The following is a 21,753-nucleotide window of genomic DNA, read 5'->3' as shown; positions in this document are numbered from 1 at the left end:
TACTATGAAATAAGACTATGGTGTGTAGGCTCTTAAATGGAGGAAAGGAAGGAAGCCAGCATTTATTAAGTTCCTACCACACATCAGGCAGTATGCTAAGTGCTTAACAAACATTTTGTTTTATCCTCACGATAACCCTCAGAGTGAGGTGTTATCAATGTCCCCTAAGTATAAGGTTTTTCCTTCAAATCCCTTATAGTTAATCATTTTTCTTCTTTGTCAGAAAGCTGACCTAATTACAGAGTTTAAAAAACAAACTAACAAATGGATTTGATCTTGCAGAATTCTCCCTTGGTTCTTCTCACTTCATTCTGCATGAATTCCTTCAAGTTTCCTCAGGCTTCTCAGAATCTGTTCTTTTCATGTTTGCTTATACCAATCTGACTAATAACGTTTGTTACAAGTCCTCTCCCTTTTCCCCAATGGAGAGGAATTGGTAAGGAGAGAAAATAAACGAGGCATTTTTTAAGTTAATAAAACATGAAAAACATGGTCACAAGCCAATGCCTTTCAAACTTTTTTGTTTAAATTCCAAACTAAAGAAGTATTTTTAAAATTTCCATAAGACAGGGGAGCAGAAAGGGAGAATGAATGTCTGTAGTCACTTGAGAAATAGACAAAGGTAGCCATTGTATTGGGATAAGAGAAATAATTCCAGTTACTATAAAAATATAGGGAAAAAAGGAGATGGAGAAAAGAGAAACCAGTCTGTTTATGTGCCATATATGCATGCTATTTCCTTTGTGGTTATTTGCTATTTGAATAGTTGAATAATTTTTTTCAGTTGGGACAAAATTATTTCAGCATTCTGTGCTCAGTAAATACAAAGTGCTAAAAATCCCTGTGCAAATAAATTAAAAGTCAATGATCATCATAAAGATTAATGATCATGATTATCATTAATGAAATGATAACCCATCCCGGAAAGAGACAAAGAGGAAAGATTTCAAGAAGTACAAAAAAGATCATACCAAATTAGGCATTAGGCATTTTGAAAATTGCCACAAAGGATAAGTGTGATGTAGATTTTGACAACAATGAAGAGAGACAGGCAGGCAGGCAGACAGACAGACAGAAAGAGGAAGGGGGAGGGAGAGAGAGATTATTTAATTTTTCTTTATTCTCAGCACTTAGTATAGTACCTGATGCATAATAGGTGCTTAATACATATTTAATGAAAAAACAGAATGGGATGGTAAGGAAACTTAGAATTATCATCTTATTTCTCAATTTAAGTTATTTCAAATTGTATAGAATATTTAAGCCAAATTCACCCCTGGTTTAATATCCCTAAATCTGACATGTTTCATTTACATAAATTTTACTACACAAAATGCATATTTTTGTACAACACATTAAAAAACACCTATTTGTTTTAAAAACATATACCATACATGATCACTAACTTATGAAAAAATCGGATTCCTAGAGGTCAAATGATGGCTCCTTTTTTAGTTTTCTTCATCTTCATTCAATATATAACCAGGTTATTCATATTCATATCTATATCTTTATCTATGTATATATGATATATGTATATATACATATATGTATACATATACATATATGAATGGTTTCCCCAAATAGAAGTAAAGCAAGTCCTTTACAAGGCTAGCAAAAACCCATATTTTCTTTCATTTTTCCCTCTTCAAAAAGAACATGTTTATATACGAATGATCTATTTTTATAAGAAAATACACACAAACACATGTTCAGTTATTTTGTATCCTCTTAGATTAAATCATGAAGAATTCATCTTTCTTTGAAGAGTAAGATGTTATCCCTTACATATGAAGATTATTAATGATTGACTATTAAATGATTATCCACTGATCTTTAGAACTTTTTCTTAACTAACTATTGAATACAGAAATGATTTTTTCCAGACTAAACATTTTACCCAAATAATTCAATAATCAATAACCACAAAAATATAGAGAATTGGAATGAAATATAAACTGTACTAAATTATTTTAGCTGTTTTTTTATAAATTGGGGCAGTTTTCTGCAATTTCATTTACAGGGCCCTGTTCTATTGGTTAGTGGCTTCAGCTACATTACCTGTACCCCAATTTTCCTTTCAAAATTTGAAATGAGTACTCATATACTCATATTTTTGGTGCTAGAAAGAATCTCAACATTCCATCTAGTACAATAGTACATTTTCTCAGAAGAGGAAAATGAGATGCAGGTAAGTTAAACTACTTTCCCAAGGTAACATATAGAATATAAGAAAGCAGGGTTTGAACCCAGGTCCTTTGGCTCCAAAACTGGTGTTTATTTTATTGTACTATAGTCATATGAAAGCAAATCACAGAAGTAAAGCTTGGAAGGATGTCATAGGCCAACAATTCCAATACCTTAATTTTATTGATGAGTAAACTGAGGCCCCAGCAGTTTAAATGACTTGCCCAATATCCCACAAATAGGAACTGTCTAGAATTCTTTGTATTGTCCCAAAATCTGAAGCAGGGAGATTACACAAACCAAGGAGTAATTGCCCTGTCTTCAGAATTAGTCTTGAAGCTAAATATTGAGATAAATTTTTATTAATCTTCATTTGAAATACATGTCATATATTATGTCAGTATGTATATATGTATGTGTATATATATTCATAAATATACATATATATGCACTTTGTATTATATCATAAACATGAGTCATTCTCATGTAGATATCCCTAGAAAAGTAAAAAAGAAGACCCCACAAGAGTTTGACTGTCCAGTGGCAAATCATCATTTCCAAAACCTTGACATTAATTCTAAAAGTTCTCTTGACTCTCAGTAAACATGATTGGGCAAATTTGTGGATTGATTATGTTCATGATCATTGATTTATTTCTAAGTAATGAAAAATTAAACATTTGCCAATAGGCATAAAGTTTAAAATGTGACATTTGCAGTTTCTATTTAGTTTTGTAATTTTAGTTTTCAGGTTTAGATAAATTTATTTCAAAGGACCTTGAGGAAATAATTTAGTAAAAAAGTAGAGTAGGGTCCTATATCTGCAGGGGATACAATCCAAGACTTATGATTGGTGACTGAAACTATGGACATAAGTGAACACTTGCTGACCCCATATATATGTGCTCTCTCTTCCAACTCCTGCCCCTTCAGTAGGTGCTCCGCACCCTCTCTTGTCCCCCCCAAGAAAACCTTTAAAAAGTGAAAATGAACATGGAAGAGATTGCTGCAAGGGCCAGACTGTTGCTTCAAGTGGACTTACAAAATTTTACTGTTGGCCACAAGGTAACTGAAACCCAAGCTGCCTTGCATCTGACCAGAGAGGACTGAAATTGCACCGATGGATAAGGAATATACTGTATTATTTGACTTCTGATATAGAAATTCTATACTTATCTTGAAGTAGGAGAACATCCTTTCAGGTAGTATATTTTCTTTTTAACCCTTACTTTCTGTCTTAGTAACATCTCTGGCACAGAAGGACAACATCTAGGGAAATGGGTTTTCAGAGTCACACGGCTGTTATCTGAGGCCAGATTTTAATCTAGTTTCTCTGGAGTCCAATTCTGGTACTCTATCCCTTGTGCCAACAGGCTTCCTCTATAGTATATTTTCTTCCAGGACAGTCATTTGAATCTATCAAAAACTAACTATATAGTAAAAAATAGTTTTATTCAAATAAGTAAATATATTGTTTGCAAAATTCTTGTTTACCTTGATCTGTCTCTATTCACTTCTCTGGTTTTCACAAACCAAACTCAAAGAGATTAACAGTAAAGGAACTTTTAATGGAGTTCCTCAGTTTTCCAGTATAGTTGACAGTGTTGGCTTGTATGGCTTAGGAGCTTGCTATTATTTTATATTTTAGATAGGATATCCTTTATTATTATATTTTAGATAGGATTATGTTATATATATAATATATATTTTATCAGATTATATTTTAGATAGAATATCCTTCAGAGAGCATTAGAGAATGTTTGCCTCCTTTTCCAAGCCCTAACAGGTAGATATACAAGCACAGAGTAGTAATATGGTGCAAAAGGAAGTTGTAGAAAGACATTCTATTGTTATACCAGTAGGAAATCTTCAGAAGGTTCCCTACCCTATTTAAAGAATGGATACTTGGAATTGAGAGACCTAAATTCATAATTCCACCTCTTACTTTTACTAGCTTTTTGATCAGAGGAAAGCTACATACATTCTATGTCAGCTTTCTAATCTATTATATAAATGAAATACTAACTATAATATTTATTATTGTTAGGTTGAAATGGGTATAAGAAATTAGTAAAAGTATAAAGTGTACATGAAATGTATATATTATTGTTGTTGATATCATCAACATCATCATTAATTTAATATGACAAACATATTAAGTGCTTGTTATGGGCAAGGTGCTTTCTATGTGATTGGAAAAAAGAAAATTGTATTGATCTTGGCTTTAATAAACTTATACTCAACTAGGGGACTTTAACAGATACTAGAAATAATAGTACTTCTGTGCTTTAAAGAAAACTATTCTCTAGAAAAAATTGGTGAAAAACACATCTCTTTGAGAGGAGATATAGAGAACCTGAAATTGGTCTAAAAGGAAAAGAGAAGGAATAAATGAGAAGTGTAAAAGTTCAGCTCAAAGTCAGGGAACAGTCAATACTTTAATATGGTTTATATTCAGTGGGCACATGTACAATTTGAAATACTGCTGAAAGGTATGTTAGAGCCAGATTGCAAAGGCTCTTAATTGCCAGAATAACATATTTGATACCATAAGCAATACAAAATCACTTAATTCCAGGAAAAATAAAACAACAATAATGCCAAATTAGAGTTAAGAGCTAGACAGAACCATAACAAGCATCTAGACCAACTATTTCTTTTAAAGATAAGGAAGCTTAAGCCAGATAGGTTAGATGGGCTTCCCAGTTACACAGTTAATAGAATATACACGATTCAAACCCAGGTCTCTGTTTCCAGAGGTTTTTTGTTTGTTTGTTTTGTTTGTTTGCTGTCTCTAGAACTTATAAAAATGTCTGATTTAAAATAAATGTTTAATAAATGTTTGTTGACTAGACTTATCATTGTTCTTTCAACCAAATCATACTGCCTAAGGGTATGCTATAGGTTTGTATTTAATACTTAGAATTTTGCAAATTTTAGAAAGAAAAAAACCCTTCAATAGTAATAGTGGTAGTCCACCAGCTTGAAACTTTCTAGAATAAAGTCAAGCCAAAAAGAAAAGATAAATTCTCTATGTTCCAGAAACACCTTTCCCAAAGTCTATCCTCCAATGAGATGGATTTTTGTACCTTAGTTCTCCTTCAGAGACATATGCTATTTTACATACAATATAAAATGGATAGTTATGATGATGTTGATATAAAATGATATGAAATTATTTTTGGTATCTTATATTTTAAAAGGTAGAAAGAGTATAAAATATTTAAGGAAAATATTCTCTTGTTAAAAAAGTTGAAGTTAAGTATTTAAGAACTTGATGTTGCCTAAAAACACTTGAAGCTTTCGTTATCTGAAAAAAAATCACTTAAAATATTTTATGGTTAAATATGTGCCAGAGGAATAAAACAGTAAGATCTATAATTTTTATTTTTTGTTGGCTGAAAATGCAAAAGGTTTGTCTTCATTCAATACAGCATATCCTTTATAGATGCAGATTTCAATCCCTCTTTGAACTTGGAGTGGTATCTGAACCTGATTCTTGATACCTAGCTATCACCCTATTCCTTATGTCACTGCATTTTTTCTTTTAATATTTTAAATAATTAATTATCTAAATTATTTTAACTTAGCCTTTTAATGCCAGATGAATTGTAAATTCATTTTTTCATATTTCAAAAATATACTGCGCATTACTGCTTTTGAAGTGGAAGATATCAAATGTGCTATCTCTCTGTCTCTCTCTCTCTGTCTCTCTCTCTCTCTCTTTCTCTTTTTAAGGGATTTGGGAATAGTCAATGCAGTCTCAGAGACTTCCAAGCGGAGGAGTGATCCTACATAAGTCACTTGACCCCAGACTGTCTTAGTTTCCTCAACTGCAAAATGGGGATAATTATTTCACCTCCTTCCAAGAACTGTTGTAAGGACAAAATTAATATTATTTTAATGTGATGAGCCCAGTACCTCACATGTAGAAGGCACTTCATAAATGCTTGTTTTCTTTTGCCCTATATAAAACAGTACTAGATTACTATTGGTGATATTTCATCTCCTTTTTAGCCATAAATACACGGTGCATTATGAAAGGGAACTTTTTCTTTTCTCCTTTCTAATTTTAAGTCTCAGGAAGAACTAAAGTAATAACTATAGAGCAATTAAGATAGCAAATTTAGGAAATAATCATAATGAACACAATTCTAAATCAATAGATTCTAGACTGAGAGTCTTCTTATGCTTTCACTATTAATGAATCAGATAGATTTTATAGAACAATACTCTTTAAATATATTTTATTAAAACTTTTAAAAAGTGTTTATATTAATTAATTCCTGATATACATTTCTTTACCCAGTAAAATCTCCCTTGGAGTAAATAAAGACAAGTCAGCCAACTAAGAGAATAATTGCTTCTGATAACATATGCTCCATTTCACACTTAAATAACCCTGCATCTCTCTACGAAGAAGTATGAAATGCTTCATTATCTGTTCCTTATCACCAGGTGAATGTTCATGATGACTAATATGAGTTCTCCTGCCTTTTAAGGTTACTTCATACTATTGTGAATTATTTTGCAGAGTGTTCTTTCTTCTGCTTTTTTTTCTCTTCACTCTGTAACATTTCATACAACTCTTCCCAAGGTTCTCTGAATTCTTCGTGTAAGAAAAAGAATAAAGCTTGTGCTAAGCTGAATGTGGCACAAAAGAACAGTGATTTTCTTACTGAAATATACTTAAAACAAATGCTGGGGTGTGTAACAAGGCTACAAATATATGGACCTGCCTATTTTTACCTAATCTTTTGTTCTTTCCTCTTGTTTCATCTTCATGTCAATCAGGGAGGATTTTGTGAAGGAAAGTAACCTCCTTTCCAGAGCTTAGATTTAAAAATTAATCTTAGCTTGGTATCTCTTTCTGGCCTTGGCTGAATTTTTGGCTAGTCCTGTGCCTTAAAAGAGAATTAGCTGGTCTGTCCAAGGGAAGTGTGTGAGCCCTTAAGCCACAGTAGATGGCAGCAGAGCTTAGGAGAGAGTCCTGAAGAGATTAAAGAACTGAAGCCCAGCATATGACAACAAAGGATAGTTTAGCAACCACAGATTTACAGGTGCCCAAGAGAAATAATGAGATTACGTATGAAATCCAAAAGAAGACAATTAAGTTTGCTACTGAACTGAGAAAGTGGCAGGGAGTAGGGCAATGGCACCACTGGAGGACACTCATGGCTCTGCAATGTCCAAGGGGTAAATAGTCCCAGCCACACATATGCCCTGGCCATTGTCTTCCATGTGTGGAAGTTTTCTGGCCAGATGACTAGTTCCATGTAGCCATTTGATGGCTTGAAGAACCATGACTTCAACATATATACAAGCCATGAATGTTCTCTGATCATATATGCAATCCCTCTCATACCAGTGAGGGGATAATTTTTTGAAGACTTATATGAGAGGATATTTTGAAGACATATATGAGAGGTCATTTTTTTTCTATTTAATTTAATGCCTTTAAAAATGTGCCCTGTGATTTACCAGTATAATTAAGCACATTGATAGAGGCTCCTGTGCTATGCTTATAAAGCATATTGACCAACAGAATACTTAAAAGTCAAAATTTACCACTCCAGAAAAATCATTTGTATTCATATGAAAGGTATTTTTGTTTCTATTGTTTTGCTTATTTCCTGTTTAATGACTGACTCTTGACTAAGTCATATATGAAGTCTTCCTATAAACAGTTTGAAGAAGAATAAGAATCTGTTAACCATATATGAGGCTTTGTGTTCTTCCTGTCTATAAATGTGTGTTAATTTATAAACTAAAAAAATCTTCACTGTAAAAGTAGGTATGTTGGCTCCCAGATGATCCTTGGCAGTCTTGTTTCTTTCTCTCCAACTACCAGGACATCTAACTGGCTTTTAGCTCTACTGCAACTCAGAACTCCCAAACTCAAGTGATTCACCATCTGCAGCCTCCCCAGTAGCAGGAACTTCAGTTATGCATCAAAACTCCAAGCTAATATTTTGTTACCCACTTTCATGCTCAGAATTTCCCTTTTGTTTATGAAATGCTTTCAACATCTTTCCTTCCCTGACAGCAGCTCTTCAGAAATCTGTCTATATAAAGGAAAGTTGATGGCATAAATCTCTTTTTGGCTATGTTTTCAGGCTCTAAGGCTTAGGTTTAGTTAAAGTGGACTAAGTTGTTTTTGCTCTTATTTCCGTTTGAACAAATTGACAGGAAAACATATTATTAAATTGTGTTATCCATTAACTTGGCTATCTTTAAGCTATCTACTTAAAGTAACTAAGTCATATACGAGCAGCTATAAGGCACAGTGGATGGAGTATCTGTACTGGAGTCAGGAGGACCTGAGCTCAAATTTGGCCTCAAATCTTTACTGCGTGACCTGGGCAAATCACCTAACCCTGTTAGAGACTCAGTTTTCTCATCTGTAAAATGAGCTGGAGAAGGAAATGGCAAACAACTCCATTATCTTTGCCAAGAAAACCACAACTTGGATCAAGAAGAGTTGTACACAAGTGAAATGAATGAATTACAACAATTTATCAATAGAGATAGGATGTATTCAGGTTAGGCCTAGAATACAGAAGTGATAATCTAATTATGGAAGAAAAATTATGAAAATATTTTGAAATCTTACCTGGTCCCAAGGAAAAATGGAGCCCCCAAAACACATGAATAAATATCCCATGGCAACAAGGCAAACCCATATTACCAAAGAGAAAACACGAAGCAGCTTCTTAAAAACGGATTCAATGCAGACGAGAATAAATATTGCGAAGAAAATAGCAAGGGCTGTTGGAACTGTTATTAAAAATGCCACATGTTCTTTAACTTCCTAAGGAAAGAAAGAAACAAAAAAATATCAGTTTAAAAAGTATTTATATTCAAGAATGATTTATGTAGTTAAAATCCAATGATCAATAATCAAAGTAAAGAAAATGTTAGAATAAATTATTCTTTTAAAAGTAAAATGGTTTGACTATCTGAATAGTTAAGTTTAATGTTAAGGAGAAATATCTCCTGCATAAATAGCACAACTAAAAAACAAAGTATAAAGGCAAATATATTTTCATATATGTATAATGCATTATCAATCAAGAAAGTGATTTTGCTCAAAATAATTCAAAGAAGCATAAAATTTACAAAAATAAGATCTACTTAATCCAATCTAGAATAGGTAATTGGTTTTGCATTAAAGAAAAAGTATATATAGGGATAGAAAATCATAGCTGTCCACTGCTTTTAAAAACATTTCAATCTCAACTGTGTCTAAAACTAAAACTATACAAGTATCTTATACAAAGTGATCAACTTTAAAATGCATAAAATATTCTAAATAAAATAACAAATTGATAAAAGTGAATAAAAATGTTGATAGTTGGAAATAATCATGTAGTGAAGATAGAATATACCACTCTAATTCGTCTTTTTTTTTTCTTTCTCAAGTTTTGGGACCCAGGCTAGGTGAATTGTCATTTGCAACATTTTATTGGTGTTTTCTGTCATACTTAATTTTCAGTTTCTCTTTTTGCCTACCAAATAGAGTAAATTTTTCTTTGAACTCTTGGATGTCAAAAGATGAAGGTGTCAGAGAGGGCACCAAGAAGCCAAAGATACCATGGACAAAGGCTTAGAATTGAATAACTGTGGACCAAGTTTAGAGGATAGAAAAAAGTTTATTTAGAGTATGAAGTGTTTAAGGGAGAGAACCTTGAAATAAGGCTGGAAAATTGTGCTGTATCAAAATTGTGGAAAACTTTGTATTTGGAATAGGTAGAATAGATTTTAATTTATGAGAAATGGACAGCCAAAGAAGTTTGGGGTAGTAGAATACTATGATCAAGACTTCATAGTCAGAAGAATTTAAATACAACTGAATTTTTTCCTCAAAAATTTTGTTTGCAGCTCAATTTTTCTAGTGTTTAGATTAACTTTCTCTATAATTTTTCCACAATTTGAATCTTTTGCTATACAGACAACTTTGCATAGATTGTCCAATGGATAGAATATTGGATCTGAAGTCAGAAAGATGTGGGTTCAATTCCTATCTCAGACACTTATTAGCTATGTGATCCTGGACAAGTCACTTAATATCTCTCTGCTTCAGTTTCCTCAACAGCAAAATGAGAATCATGTTAGAATCTATAGTTAGGGCATTTCAGTGTTATATAAACATAGAATTAGGCTGGCCCACATACAAATCTTGCCTTAGATACTTAATGAGCAGTGTGATGCTGAGCAATTTACTTAACCTCTGTCTTCCTCAATTTATTTATGTATACAACAAGGAAAATAATTGTACCTATTTGAAAGAACATTTGTAAAACTTAAAGCAGTATATAGATACTAATATTATTACTATTATTGTTATTGTTGAGTAATATTATATTTTATGGCTAGGAATGTTCATACTTCATTCCCCTAATAGACCATGAGCTTTTGATGGCAAAGATTATTTTTGCCAAAAAAATGGTAACTCTCAAAATGTCTCAGTAGTGTTCCATATTCAGTAGGTTCTTAATTATATTTTATTATATCATAATGCATTTTAGTATATTTTATTATTACTCTCCTTGTCTATAGCACTATTAAATTCCAAAGTGGTCATATAATATATATGCAAATATACCTTTATATATACATATATATTTCTTGGGTTTTTTTTAAATCAAAGAAAAAAAGCTAAGCACCTTTTTCATACTTTCAGTATCTTCTCTCTAGATTCTTACTTTGTTGTTAACAGTACCTTTTCATAGACATAAAGCCCTTTTAGGTATTTAACAATTGTTTACAGTGAACTCAATTTCATTTTGTGATTTTATCACATTGATAATTTCATCAATAACAAATATACCAATTTAAACATAACTAATGTAAAGTCAAATATGGGCCAGCTGGGTGGCACAATGCATAGAGAGCACCAGGACTAGAATCAGGAAGACCTCTAATCAAAACTAGTCTCAATCACTTACTAGCTGTGTGGCCCTGAGCAAGTCACTTAATCTTGTTTGCCTCAGGTTCCTTGTATATAAAATAAGCTGAAGGAGATGGCAAACTACTCCAGTATTTTTGGCAAGAAAAACTCAAGCGGGGTCAAGAGTCATACATGACTGAAACTGAAACTGAACAACATAATCAATTATATGGTAAACAAAACCATTCTTTCTTCTTTTGCTTTTTTAGAATGGAAAATTGGCCTCAAATGCCATTTTCAAGCAAATGACATTAAGTATGAGTTAAAGGGTTTTTTTCCTTTAAAACTAATAAAACAATGAAAACTATGGGATATTCTTATTTGAAAAAGAAAAAGATTTTAGAATCTAGAATTTGTAGCATTTTAAGAAACAGACTAGCAAAACTGTAAGACCATTGAACTGCGAGTAGGAAAAAATTAAATTGAGTCACAGAATGATCACTAATTAAGTTTTGTTCTTGAGCATAATTCATCCATCTTAACGTTAGTGACCTTATCTGTAAAAGGAAGAGAGAATTTCTGAGATTCCTTCTGGTGTTGACATGCTATAAGATGAAAGTTGCTTACAGAGTGGAGCTACCCAAAAGTCTGACAAAATGCCTTAGGAAGTTCATTGGATCCTGGATCTAAACCTGGAAGTGATCTCAGAAATCCCTGGCACCAACTCTTTCATCTTACAGATGAGGAAAATGAGGAGCATAGAGAAGAAAAGATTTGCTGAAGGTCAAACCCATAGTAAACATTAGAATTGGGATTTGAACCCTTGCCCTCGTTGCTCCAAAGCTCCTAAGAGCTTTCAATTGTACTATGCTGCCTCTTCACTGGGTATTTTTAAAACAAAGGCCAGGGGTTCACTCTGGCTTCAACCACATAACCACAGAAGCCCCTTTCAGCTCTAAGACTCCATGATTTGGTATGATCATCTCTTTGTCAAGCATCCTGATGGCTCTGGAAAAAAAAACGGTACACTGAAGGGCTGAGAACTCTCCAAGAAAAGGGAACAGTCCTTAACTTAGACCATATTTTTCTTTTGAACTGTAATTATGAACGAGTTCTAATGTTGGCTCTTCAAACAGAAGCTTTTTAAAAATTCCACAAAGAAAATAGAGTTGAGTATTCATTGAGGAATTAAAAGGTTCTATGTTAGCTCTTTCTGTCTCTCTGTCTCTGTCATTCTCTCTGTCTCTCTGTCTTTGTCTGTCTGTCTGTCTCCACAAGATTTCCTGAACTCAACCATTTCAATTAAGGGTAAAATAATTAATTGAGAACATTTCCTGAAGGGCAAGATTCTGAATGCCCTCCCTCTCACCATCCAAAATGAACAAGAATAAAATGAAATCATGAAAACAGTAAAGTATTCTTTAAAAATACAGTTTCCTCCAAAATAATCTGTAGTAACTGCTCAATTTTAAAATGTTAGGGGAAAAAAGAGGTAATTTAAAATCACTGGACCCTAAAATAATTTTTAAAAAACTTTTCAAATCAAAGTATATCAGTCTCTAAAGCCTATTTTTTCTCATATTCCATAGAAAGGGAAAGGGGTTAGTCTTTGAACATACTGCACTCTGAAATAAATGGACTAAAAAGCATCAGAAACAATAAAATTGCTAGCATGGTGTCTCTAATGCATTGGTCTGTCTGGATGTTCTTTTCAATTCAGCACTTAATTGTTTCTTTTCCAAATGCTTTTCCTGCTAATGTTGCATTCCTCCTAATTGCTAAGCCAATTAAAAGCTCACCATTTTCACTTATTGTATGACAACTCTTTTATTCTAGGTGGTAAATCATTCTTTGTGACCTTTCCAGAAAGCTTTACTTTTTACCTGACTCTTCATCCATATCCATATTCACTCTTGCATTTTCTTGTAAATCATTTAAACCTCCATTTAGATGGTTTTGAATAAAGCATCAGCACTATAGAAAATTATCCTTTGAGATAAATATATTTTAATTAATTCCCTTGATATAAACAAAAGAGTGCTTTCCACAATTTTAGGGGATAGTCTGTTTTCATAAATCTCTTTGGTCCTAAGTTCTTCATGTTCCTTTTGGTATAGCAACAGTAATTTGCCTTTAGCCTATTTGTGACAGTTCGAAACTGGGCCACAAACATTTTATCAACTTGTTCTAGCAAAATAAACCATAATAGCCTGGGGCTTTGGTTAAATTTTAAGGTTTTCTAATTCAGAAATAAAAAAAAGAAAGGGGTGTTCTTTCTGTACATTTTCAAGCAAATATTAAGGTCCAAGGTTCCTTCCAAATTGAAAGTTTAACAGATATCTATATCATATGGTGATAAGGTTTGCAGAAGGTAACTACAATCTGCTAAATTAATTTTTAAGCAGATATAGCTATTTAAAATATAGGTGACTATGTAATACACAATATTATGCAATATAACCATTTTAGGTAGATAACTAATCAGTCATAATTCCATATGTCATAAAAACATAATTGTTAAGGACTTACTATGTGCCAAGGGGTGCTAGGTTCTGGGGATACAAATACTGAAGCATCAAATAGGTACTCTTATTTTCACCTTTTTAAAGCCCTTCATAACCAGTGATTTAAACTTATATACTTACACATTACCCCCTTTCATGTATTCTGTTTTCCCAATAAAACTGACTTTCTGTTCTTTGGACATAATATTTCTTGATCCCGCTTCATACTTTTAGACAGCCTGGATGCTATGCCTGCAATTTACTCCCATCTCACCCATGATTCTTTGAATCCTTAGCCAAGTCCAAAGATCAGCTGAAGTACAACCTCATGAGCCTTTTCTTATCCAATCAGATGATAGAACTTCATCTTTACATATATTCCTACTGTCCTATCATTTTTAATTTTTGTTTTTTTTGTTTTTGCCTAATATAAGGTGTGACATCATTAGAATAAATCACACTATCCTATTTTCTCATTATATTTTATCAAATGGGAAAATATCTCTCCTGAATTAATTTGTTTCAAATCCTTATTCTCAACCAGCCCTAAGCATTTCAATTAGATGCAACAGCAAGATTTTTATGGATTGTATAAGGGACTTGGCCACACTATAGAAACCTTCAATGAAATAGTCGACCAGCATAGAAACTCATGTTTCTGTGTGTCTGTTTTGGCTGGGCTAGGGGTGGAAGGAGTGTCAGGGAGGAAGTACCTCAGTCTCAATGTTTCCTACCATTTGAACAGGAGAGGGTCTTTTAAGTTTGGAAAACCAGAAGAAATTTTTTCATTGACAGTTTAGTAGTTTCCATGAGACAGCAGCAGCTGGTGCTGAGGTTTGCACCATTGGAAAGGATAGACTGAATGCTATGAAGAAAGCAGAATAAATGCTCTACAAGTAGTTTAGGAGGAAGTATAAAATCTAAGAGGAACCTTGTAAATATCCCAGGAAATGTAGAAAAATTTCCAGGAACAGGGGATGTGTTATCCCATTTCCATATATTACCTCTATATATTAAATGATGTCACATGGATGCTTTCTCTCACATAAATACATAATACAAAAATTAATATATGTAAGTTAATGGAATTTCTGAACAAGACTATATTATTCTCACTCTAAACTTTTCTCTGCCTTAATTTCCTGAAAAAAACATAAAATGTGTGTGTGTGTATATATAAAAATATATAACATATATTAGTGGGAAAGGGTATCATGAATTTGGGAGTGGGAAGAGTACCATTGTTCTAACTATAACACCTTACCTGGTGTATACTTTCTTTTAAAAGTCCATAAATTTGACTGACTGATATCAGCCAATACTCATGGGGGAAAGAATACTAATAGTAGTCCCTTAACCTCTCTCTGCCTCAAGTTCCTCAACAGTAATTTGGAGACAATAATCAAATCTACCCACAGGGCTGTTGTGAGGATTAAATTAAACAATATTTGTAAAAAGCTTACCATAGAGCTTGGCACATAATAAGTCCTTCATAAATGCTTATTCCCTTCCCTATCCTTTCCTTCTCTTCCCTAATGCCATATGAAACCTAAACATGACATAATTATATTAATATATAATCAACAATTATCTGAACAAATAGCATGTTTACATATATCTACAAATATCTATGTATATGTATGTATGTAAGTATACACACACACACACACACATATATATATATATATGTAATATTATCTCAAGTCCTGTTAATTCTTGTTATAACTACAAAAGATATTCCAGTGGATTGCAAGGAATTTGTAATCTAATTTCAGACCCAATCGGCTTATACAGTAAAGAGCCCATCATATTTGAGATGAGAGACACTTTTTACAAAATCTGTTCTTTCCTTGTATTGTTATTTAAGTTGTTTCCACCTCTTTCTGACCCTATTTGGGATTTTCTTGGCAAAGATATTGGAGGTATCTGTCATTTCCTTTTGCAGTTCATTTTATAGATGAGAAAACTGAGGCAAACATAGCTAGGAAGTATCTGGGGGTAGATTTGAAATCATTAATATAAGTCTTCCTGACTCCAAGCCCTGTCCTTTATCCACTGCACTACCTAGCTGCTACTGGAAACTAAATGTTGCATTAACTAAAGTTTAGGGTTTGTCTTTTGTTGTTCTTACTTTTTTTTGTTTCCATTCCAGGACTGAGAGTAGACAGGCACCATGGGTATAATACATGAGAAGGTACAGTGAAGGGCATTTTTTAAAATTACATTTTACAGAGGCACATATTTTTGATGACAAGAAATATTATCTTCATGTTTATTTAGAAGTAAGTCTTATCACTTGTGGTATTTCCAATGAATGCTCGAAATTTGAGCTAGGTCAGTAAGATCAGGAGAGGGTGTGTATGTGTGTGTGCAATTTTCATAATTTTTTTAGTGTTCAGTTGTCCTGTATGTGCTCTACTTGCTTCCTATAGAAAAGATCCATTTTAATGTTAAATAATCCTTTTAACTGGGAGACGGGAAATCAAAAGAAACCACGTTTTATTCCTGAAAATTAGGATAATACTATGCTATATCTCATGATACTTCAAGTACTCATAATTAATAAAGATTTTAACTAACAAAGACTAATTCAACAAATGTAGTTTCTTTTTTTTTACAATTTCTCACTTTAATTTCTATCCAAAGTTTAATCAACTCTCTAAGATTCATTCAAAAATATTTTATTATATAACTACTATCATCTTAGGAATTATAATAAGCAATTGGATAGATTCTGAAAAACTTATAATACTCAAACAAAAAATCATATGCTTTGTGTGACTCATAAGATATAATATATAAATGTCCACAAAATATACATTAACAATAACATATGATATGTGGAAAAGCTAAGACCTCACTTTTCTTTCTCTTTCATCTCCACTCAACCTCCCCCTTTATTTGCTCTTCATTCTCTTTCCCTCCAGACTGTTTTCCTGACTTCTCAGTTTCTTTGTAATCCTCTTATCCATCTATCCTTCTTTCCCTTTGGCCTCCTTTCTCAAAGCTTTCTCACAAGGACTTTTCATACTCTATCAGAATGATGACTATTTTTGTATTCTCAATAATTCCATTTTCCTTTCTTGCTTACCTCAAATAATTTTGAAGGTCTTCCTAGAATTGTAACAATCCATCTTCATCTGTGACCTATATTTTCTTTCTGAAATGTTTTTCTACACTCAAATCATGGCTAGTTGTGACCCTGAGCTGTCAACAGCATGAAGAATTACAGAAATGAAAATATTGCCTGTTTTTGAAGAAACAACCTCATCCCAAACACTTGAAATATATAGTAAAAGTTTTGCTACAATTTAGTAATGATAAAGCCCTATGTATTTTTCAAAATATTTTAATCTTTATTTCTTTGTAATTAAAAAGAACTTAGTGTGTACCTACCTACAATCATGTGTTTTTAGCACAGTTTTTGTCTATGTATTACAATCTATTACCAGTCTATAAATTCCAGAAGCAGAGACCGTGGTTTAGGTAAAGTTTCTATCTTTTTCTGGTTACTATTTGACAAAAGACTCTAATGACAATGACTAGCCACTGATTTCTGGCTTCTGATTTCCTTCCTACTACTGTAGCTGGAGAATTTTGCACCTTGTCAGGACTTGATAAATGTTCATTGTTGAATTAAATGGAATGTAATGGAATATATTGTCCCAGCCTTTGTTCTGTAGTATGCTACTTTATTCTAACTAGATACTGCTTCCATTTTGTTCTCCACATTTTATAGAAAAAGATACAAAGAAAGGTCACAGTCGAGTCTGCAGTAAGACAGTGAGAGAGTTAGGCTTAACACTCAACCCCATGGTATCTACTTATCAAACTCTCGACCACTTGGCTACTCTTAACATGATAATTTATTTGTATTTGATTCTCAAGCTGAATGGCTTCTACAGTTAAATGATACAGACCATTCATAAATAATGTATTTAGTCTATTTTTCTATTTCATTTACACTATGTATGACTCAATTACAGTTTGATCTTTTTCATTTTTTCCCTTTTTATGATGTATCTAATTTTGTAAATAGCACCTGAAATTCACAAAATAAATAAATGAATGTATGAATGAATAAATAAATAAATAAATAAATAAATAAATAAATGGCAGATTCCTTTGGGACAAGAGCATAGAAACAGAAGACCTAGCAGCTCTAACTCACCCTAAAGTTAACTCTATCAGTCACATAAAAATGATTTAACTAGATGATGAAAAATGAGCTTGAAGGTTCCCTCTAGTTCCTTGCAACCATGTACTCATATCACACAACCATTGATTTTTCATCTTTATCAAGGAGCCAAAGAAGGGAAATATCAGGATCAGTCTATTTGATCCATAAAGGGTTAAATATGATGGTTGTTGGTTGATGATTTTTTTTTAGTTGTTTCACTCATGTCTGACTCCTTGTGACCCATTTGGGGTTTTCTTGGCAAGGACAATTTTTGCAATTTCCTTTTCCAGTTCATTTTACAAATGAGGAAACAAAGGCAAAAGGGTCAATTGACTTGCCCAGGGTTACAGAGCTAATAACTATCTGAAGCTGATTTGAACTCAAGTCTCTCTTGCTCTGGTCCCTGTACTCTATCATTCAGCTATCTATCTGTCCTGAGATACTGGTACAGCAATATAAATGAGTAAATTTCCTATGTATAAATGCAATACTACAGTTTGACCATCAATGGATTTTCCTTCTTTTTATTAAATGTGATAAGTGAACAGTAGGAGCATTTTTTGGTTCTTTGCATTAGAGATCTTGAATATGCATGACTTAAGAGAAATGTTCTATTTTATATGTGCTACCATTTTAAAGGTAATTCCAGATCCAAAGATAAATAACATTTCTTGTTATAGTTTATGCTTTTTAAAGGTTATAATTTTAGTTCAATGAAACAGGTTAAGAGAGGACATCAAAGAAAGTTATTAAATAAATTGACAATGATATGAGTTGGAATTTCAATCTGATGAAACTGCTAAAACAAGGAATAAATTCATCCCCAAAACCTTTCAACAGAGCTCAAAGGGTGATTTAAAGCTGGAGAAGAAAGACACAGGTAAAAGGATGATGCAGCTCAGTGCAGGTACTACTGGTGACAAAATCCTGCTTTGTTGCAACTTCTAAGACACTTTATAAAGGAAAATATAGGAACTCTGAAGAGAAATCTTGACTAGTCTCACTGCTCTCTGGGTCCTAACTTCTCTCATGACTTCATATATGCAGAATCAAGTTTGTCAAGAAGGAAAAACCACCCCAAAGACTCTGTGAAACTAATAGGTATGCCAACAGAACATATCTCCTCATTTGAGATTTCTCTCAGGTAACATAAAGTTAAGCAAAACCAATAAGGAAGTGTAAAAATTATTTTTAACAATACCACATCAATAGAAAAATCTTCCTGAACACTGCTCCTCTCTCATTTTACCCCATATGATTTGATTATGTTCTCATTTGATCAAGATAGCATTGGCAGCAAAATTTGGGGCATAGTTTGGGCTAATGAAAGTAGCAAGCAGCTGGTATGCTGAAAAAAATTCTCTCCTAAATCCAACATTACCAGTTGTTTGACTTTTAAATTCTAAACTAAGAAACTGCAGACAAAAAGTTCTGCTTATTTTTAGACAATTTGTGTAAAATTGTCTTACAGTAATAGACTTGAGGAATATATGGTCAATATGTGCCTCATTCCACTAAGACACAATTGGAAATTCTTCTATAACAGCCAATATTTACTTTTATCCAGAACATTTGTAAATGATCCCAACCTCTGGCTTGGGATATTTGTAAACTACTTAGCATAGTATCTGACTTAGAGTAGGTGCATAAAAATGCTAATTTCCTTCTTTCCTTGTCTTCACTAAAGCCCCACTTTAATGCCTCATTAAAGGGTGCTGATTTGTTGTTCTGGATTCTTAAATACTGCCTGTGTAGTAAAAGTGTTGACAGTTTCTAAGTGGGAAATGTTTTGCTTAAAAGTTTTAAGAGCCTTTGTTGTCCTAAACTGATGATCAAATAATGTAATTTGTTGCCAAAAGGCTGACCATTAAAAGCTACTTTTTACCTCAAAAACTCATGAAACCATCTTATAAAGATGTGAAGAGATTATGCTTTGTCAATGTAAAGGTTAAGTCCTCACATAGGAAGAAATTACAAATGTTTTTGAGAATCACAATTATTTTGTTTCATCAGAAAACTGAAGGTTCATTTTCATTAAACTATCATTGGTTTAGACCAGAGGGGCAATATGTGATATATAATGAAAAGCTGGGATCAAATTCTACTTCTGACTCATACCATCTCTGTGGCTGGGAAAGTCATCTAACTTCCAGATACCTCTCTATGATCTTAAGTTGCAGAATAGTTCTCAAAAAGGATTGGTAAGGAGTGTCTTCACCAGCAGCAAGATTTAAGAAAATCATAAACATTTATCAAAGAAGTGACAAAACAACTCTATTTTCCATTATTCCCTATACCCTAAAATTAGTCAAATAACTATCATTTTGTTGCCCAAATCATAGTAGCTTTATGAACAGCTTCCTCTCCAGGAAAGTTGATTGAAGAAATTTAATTAAAAAAACTCACAATCACTTAATCATTATTGGATGAAATAATAAATGGTATATATCTAAAACCATCAACAAACATCATTTGCAATAAGGATAAATTAGAAGCATTATCAATAAGATCAGGAGTGAAATAAGGATGCCCATTGTCACCTCTATTATTTAACATTGTATTGGAAACACTAGTAGTAGTAATTAGAGAAGAAAAGGAAATTGAAGGTATTCAAATAGGCAATGAGGAGACCAATCTATCACTCTTTGCAGATGATATGATGGTCTACTTAAAAAATCCTAGAGAATCAACTAAAAAGTTAGTGGAAATAATCAACAACTTTAGTAAAGTTGCAGGATACAAAATAAATGCACATAAATTATCAGCATTCCTATATATTTCCAACACATCGCAGCAGGAAAAGTTAGAAAGAGAAACTCCATTTAAAATCACCTTAGACAATATAAAATACTTAGGAATCTATCTGCCAAGACAAACACAGGACTTATACAAATACAATTACAAAACCCTTTCCACACAATTAAAACTAGATCTAAACAATTGGAAAAACATTAAGTGCTCATGGGATGATCTAACATAATAAAAATGACCACTCTACCCAAATTAATTTACCTATTTAGTGTTATACCTATCAAACTATCAAAAAACTTTTTTACTGAATTAGAAAAAAATTTAACCAAGTTCATTTGGAAGAAGAAAAGACCAAGAATATCAAGGGAAATAATGAAAAAAATATGAAGGAAGGTGGCCTAAGCAGTACCAGATCTTAAACAGTACTATAAAGCAGTAGTCATCAAAACAATATGGTACTGGAGAAGAGACAGAAGGAAGGATCAGTGCAATAGACTTGGGGTAAGCAACCTCAGCAAGACAGTGTATGATAAACCCAAAGAATCCAGCTTTTGGGACAAAAACCAAGTATTTGACAAAAACTGCTAGGAAAATTGGAAAACAATATGGGAGAGATCAGGACTAGATCAACATCTCACACCCTACACCAAGATAAATTCAGAAGGGGCAAATGACTTGAATAGGAATAAGGAAAGTATAAGTAAATTAAGTCAACACAGAATAGTATACTTGTTAGATTTATGGGAAAGGGAAAATTTTAAAACCAAGCAAGAATTAGAAAAATTAAGAAATGTAAAATAAATACTTTTGATTATATTAAATTTGAAAGGTTTTTTACAAACAAAAAAATGCAACCAAAATCAGAAGGGAAACAACAAACTGGGAAAAAATTTTTATAACAAAAAATTCTGACAGAGGTCTAATTACTCAAATATACAAGGGACTAAATCAATTGTATAAAAAAATCAAACCATTCCCCAATTGATAAATGAGTAAGGGACATGAATAGGCAATTTTCAGATAAAGAAATCAAAACTATCAATAAGCACATGAGAAAGTGTTCTAAATCTCTAATAATTAGAGAAACGAAAATCAAAACAACTCTGAGGTAGAACCTCCCACCTAGCAGATTGGTTAAAATGACAAGAAGGGAGAGTTATGAATGTTAGAGGGGATGTGGCAAAATTGGGACATTAATGCATTGTTGGTAGTTGTGAAATGATCCAACCATTCTGGATGGCA

At 32.7% G+C, this 21,753-nt stretch overlaps 1 protein-coding gene across 1 annotated transcript in view; it reads right to left on the bottom strand.

Moving 5' to 3' along the window:
• ADCY2 (adenylate cyclase 2) overlaps window positions 1-21,753 on the bottom strand; it is a 574,349-nt gene that overhangs the window by 543,874 nt on the left and 8,722 nt on the right. The window contains exon 2 of the mRNA XM_044681919.1: window positions 8,800-8,997. Within this exon, the coding sequence (XP_044537854.1) occupies window positions 8,800-8,997 (198 nt within the window). The remainder of the gene's footprint in view (window positions 1-8,799; window positions 8,998-21,753) is intronic.

This window comes from Gracilinanus agilis, chromosome 1 (genome assembly GCF_016433145.1).
Source record: "Gracilinanus agilis isolate LMUSP501 chromosome 1, AgileGrace, whole genome shotgun sequence".
NCBI classification, from domain to species: Eukaryota; Metazoa; Chordata; class Mammalia; order Didelphimorphia; family Didelphidae; genus Gracilinanus; species Gracilinanus agilis.
This window is presented reverse-complemented; position numbering and strand designations above follow the sequence as displayed.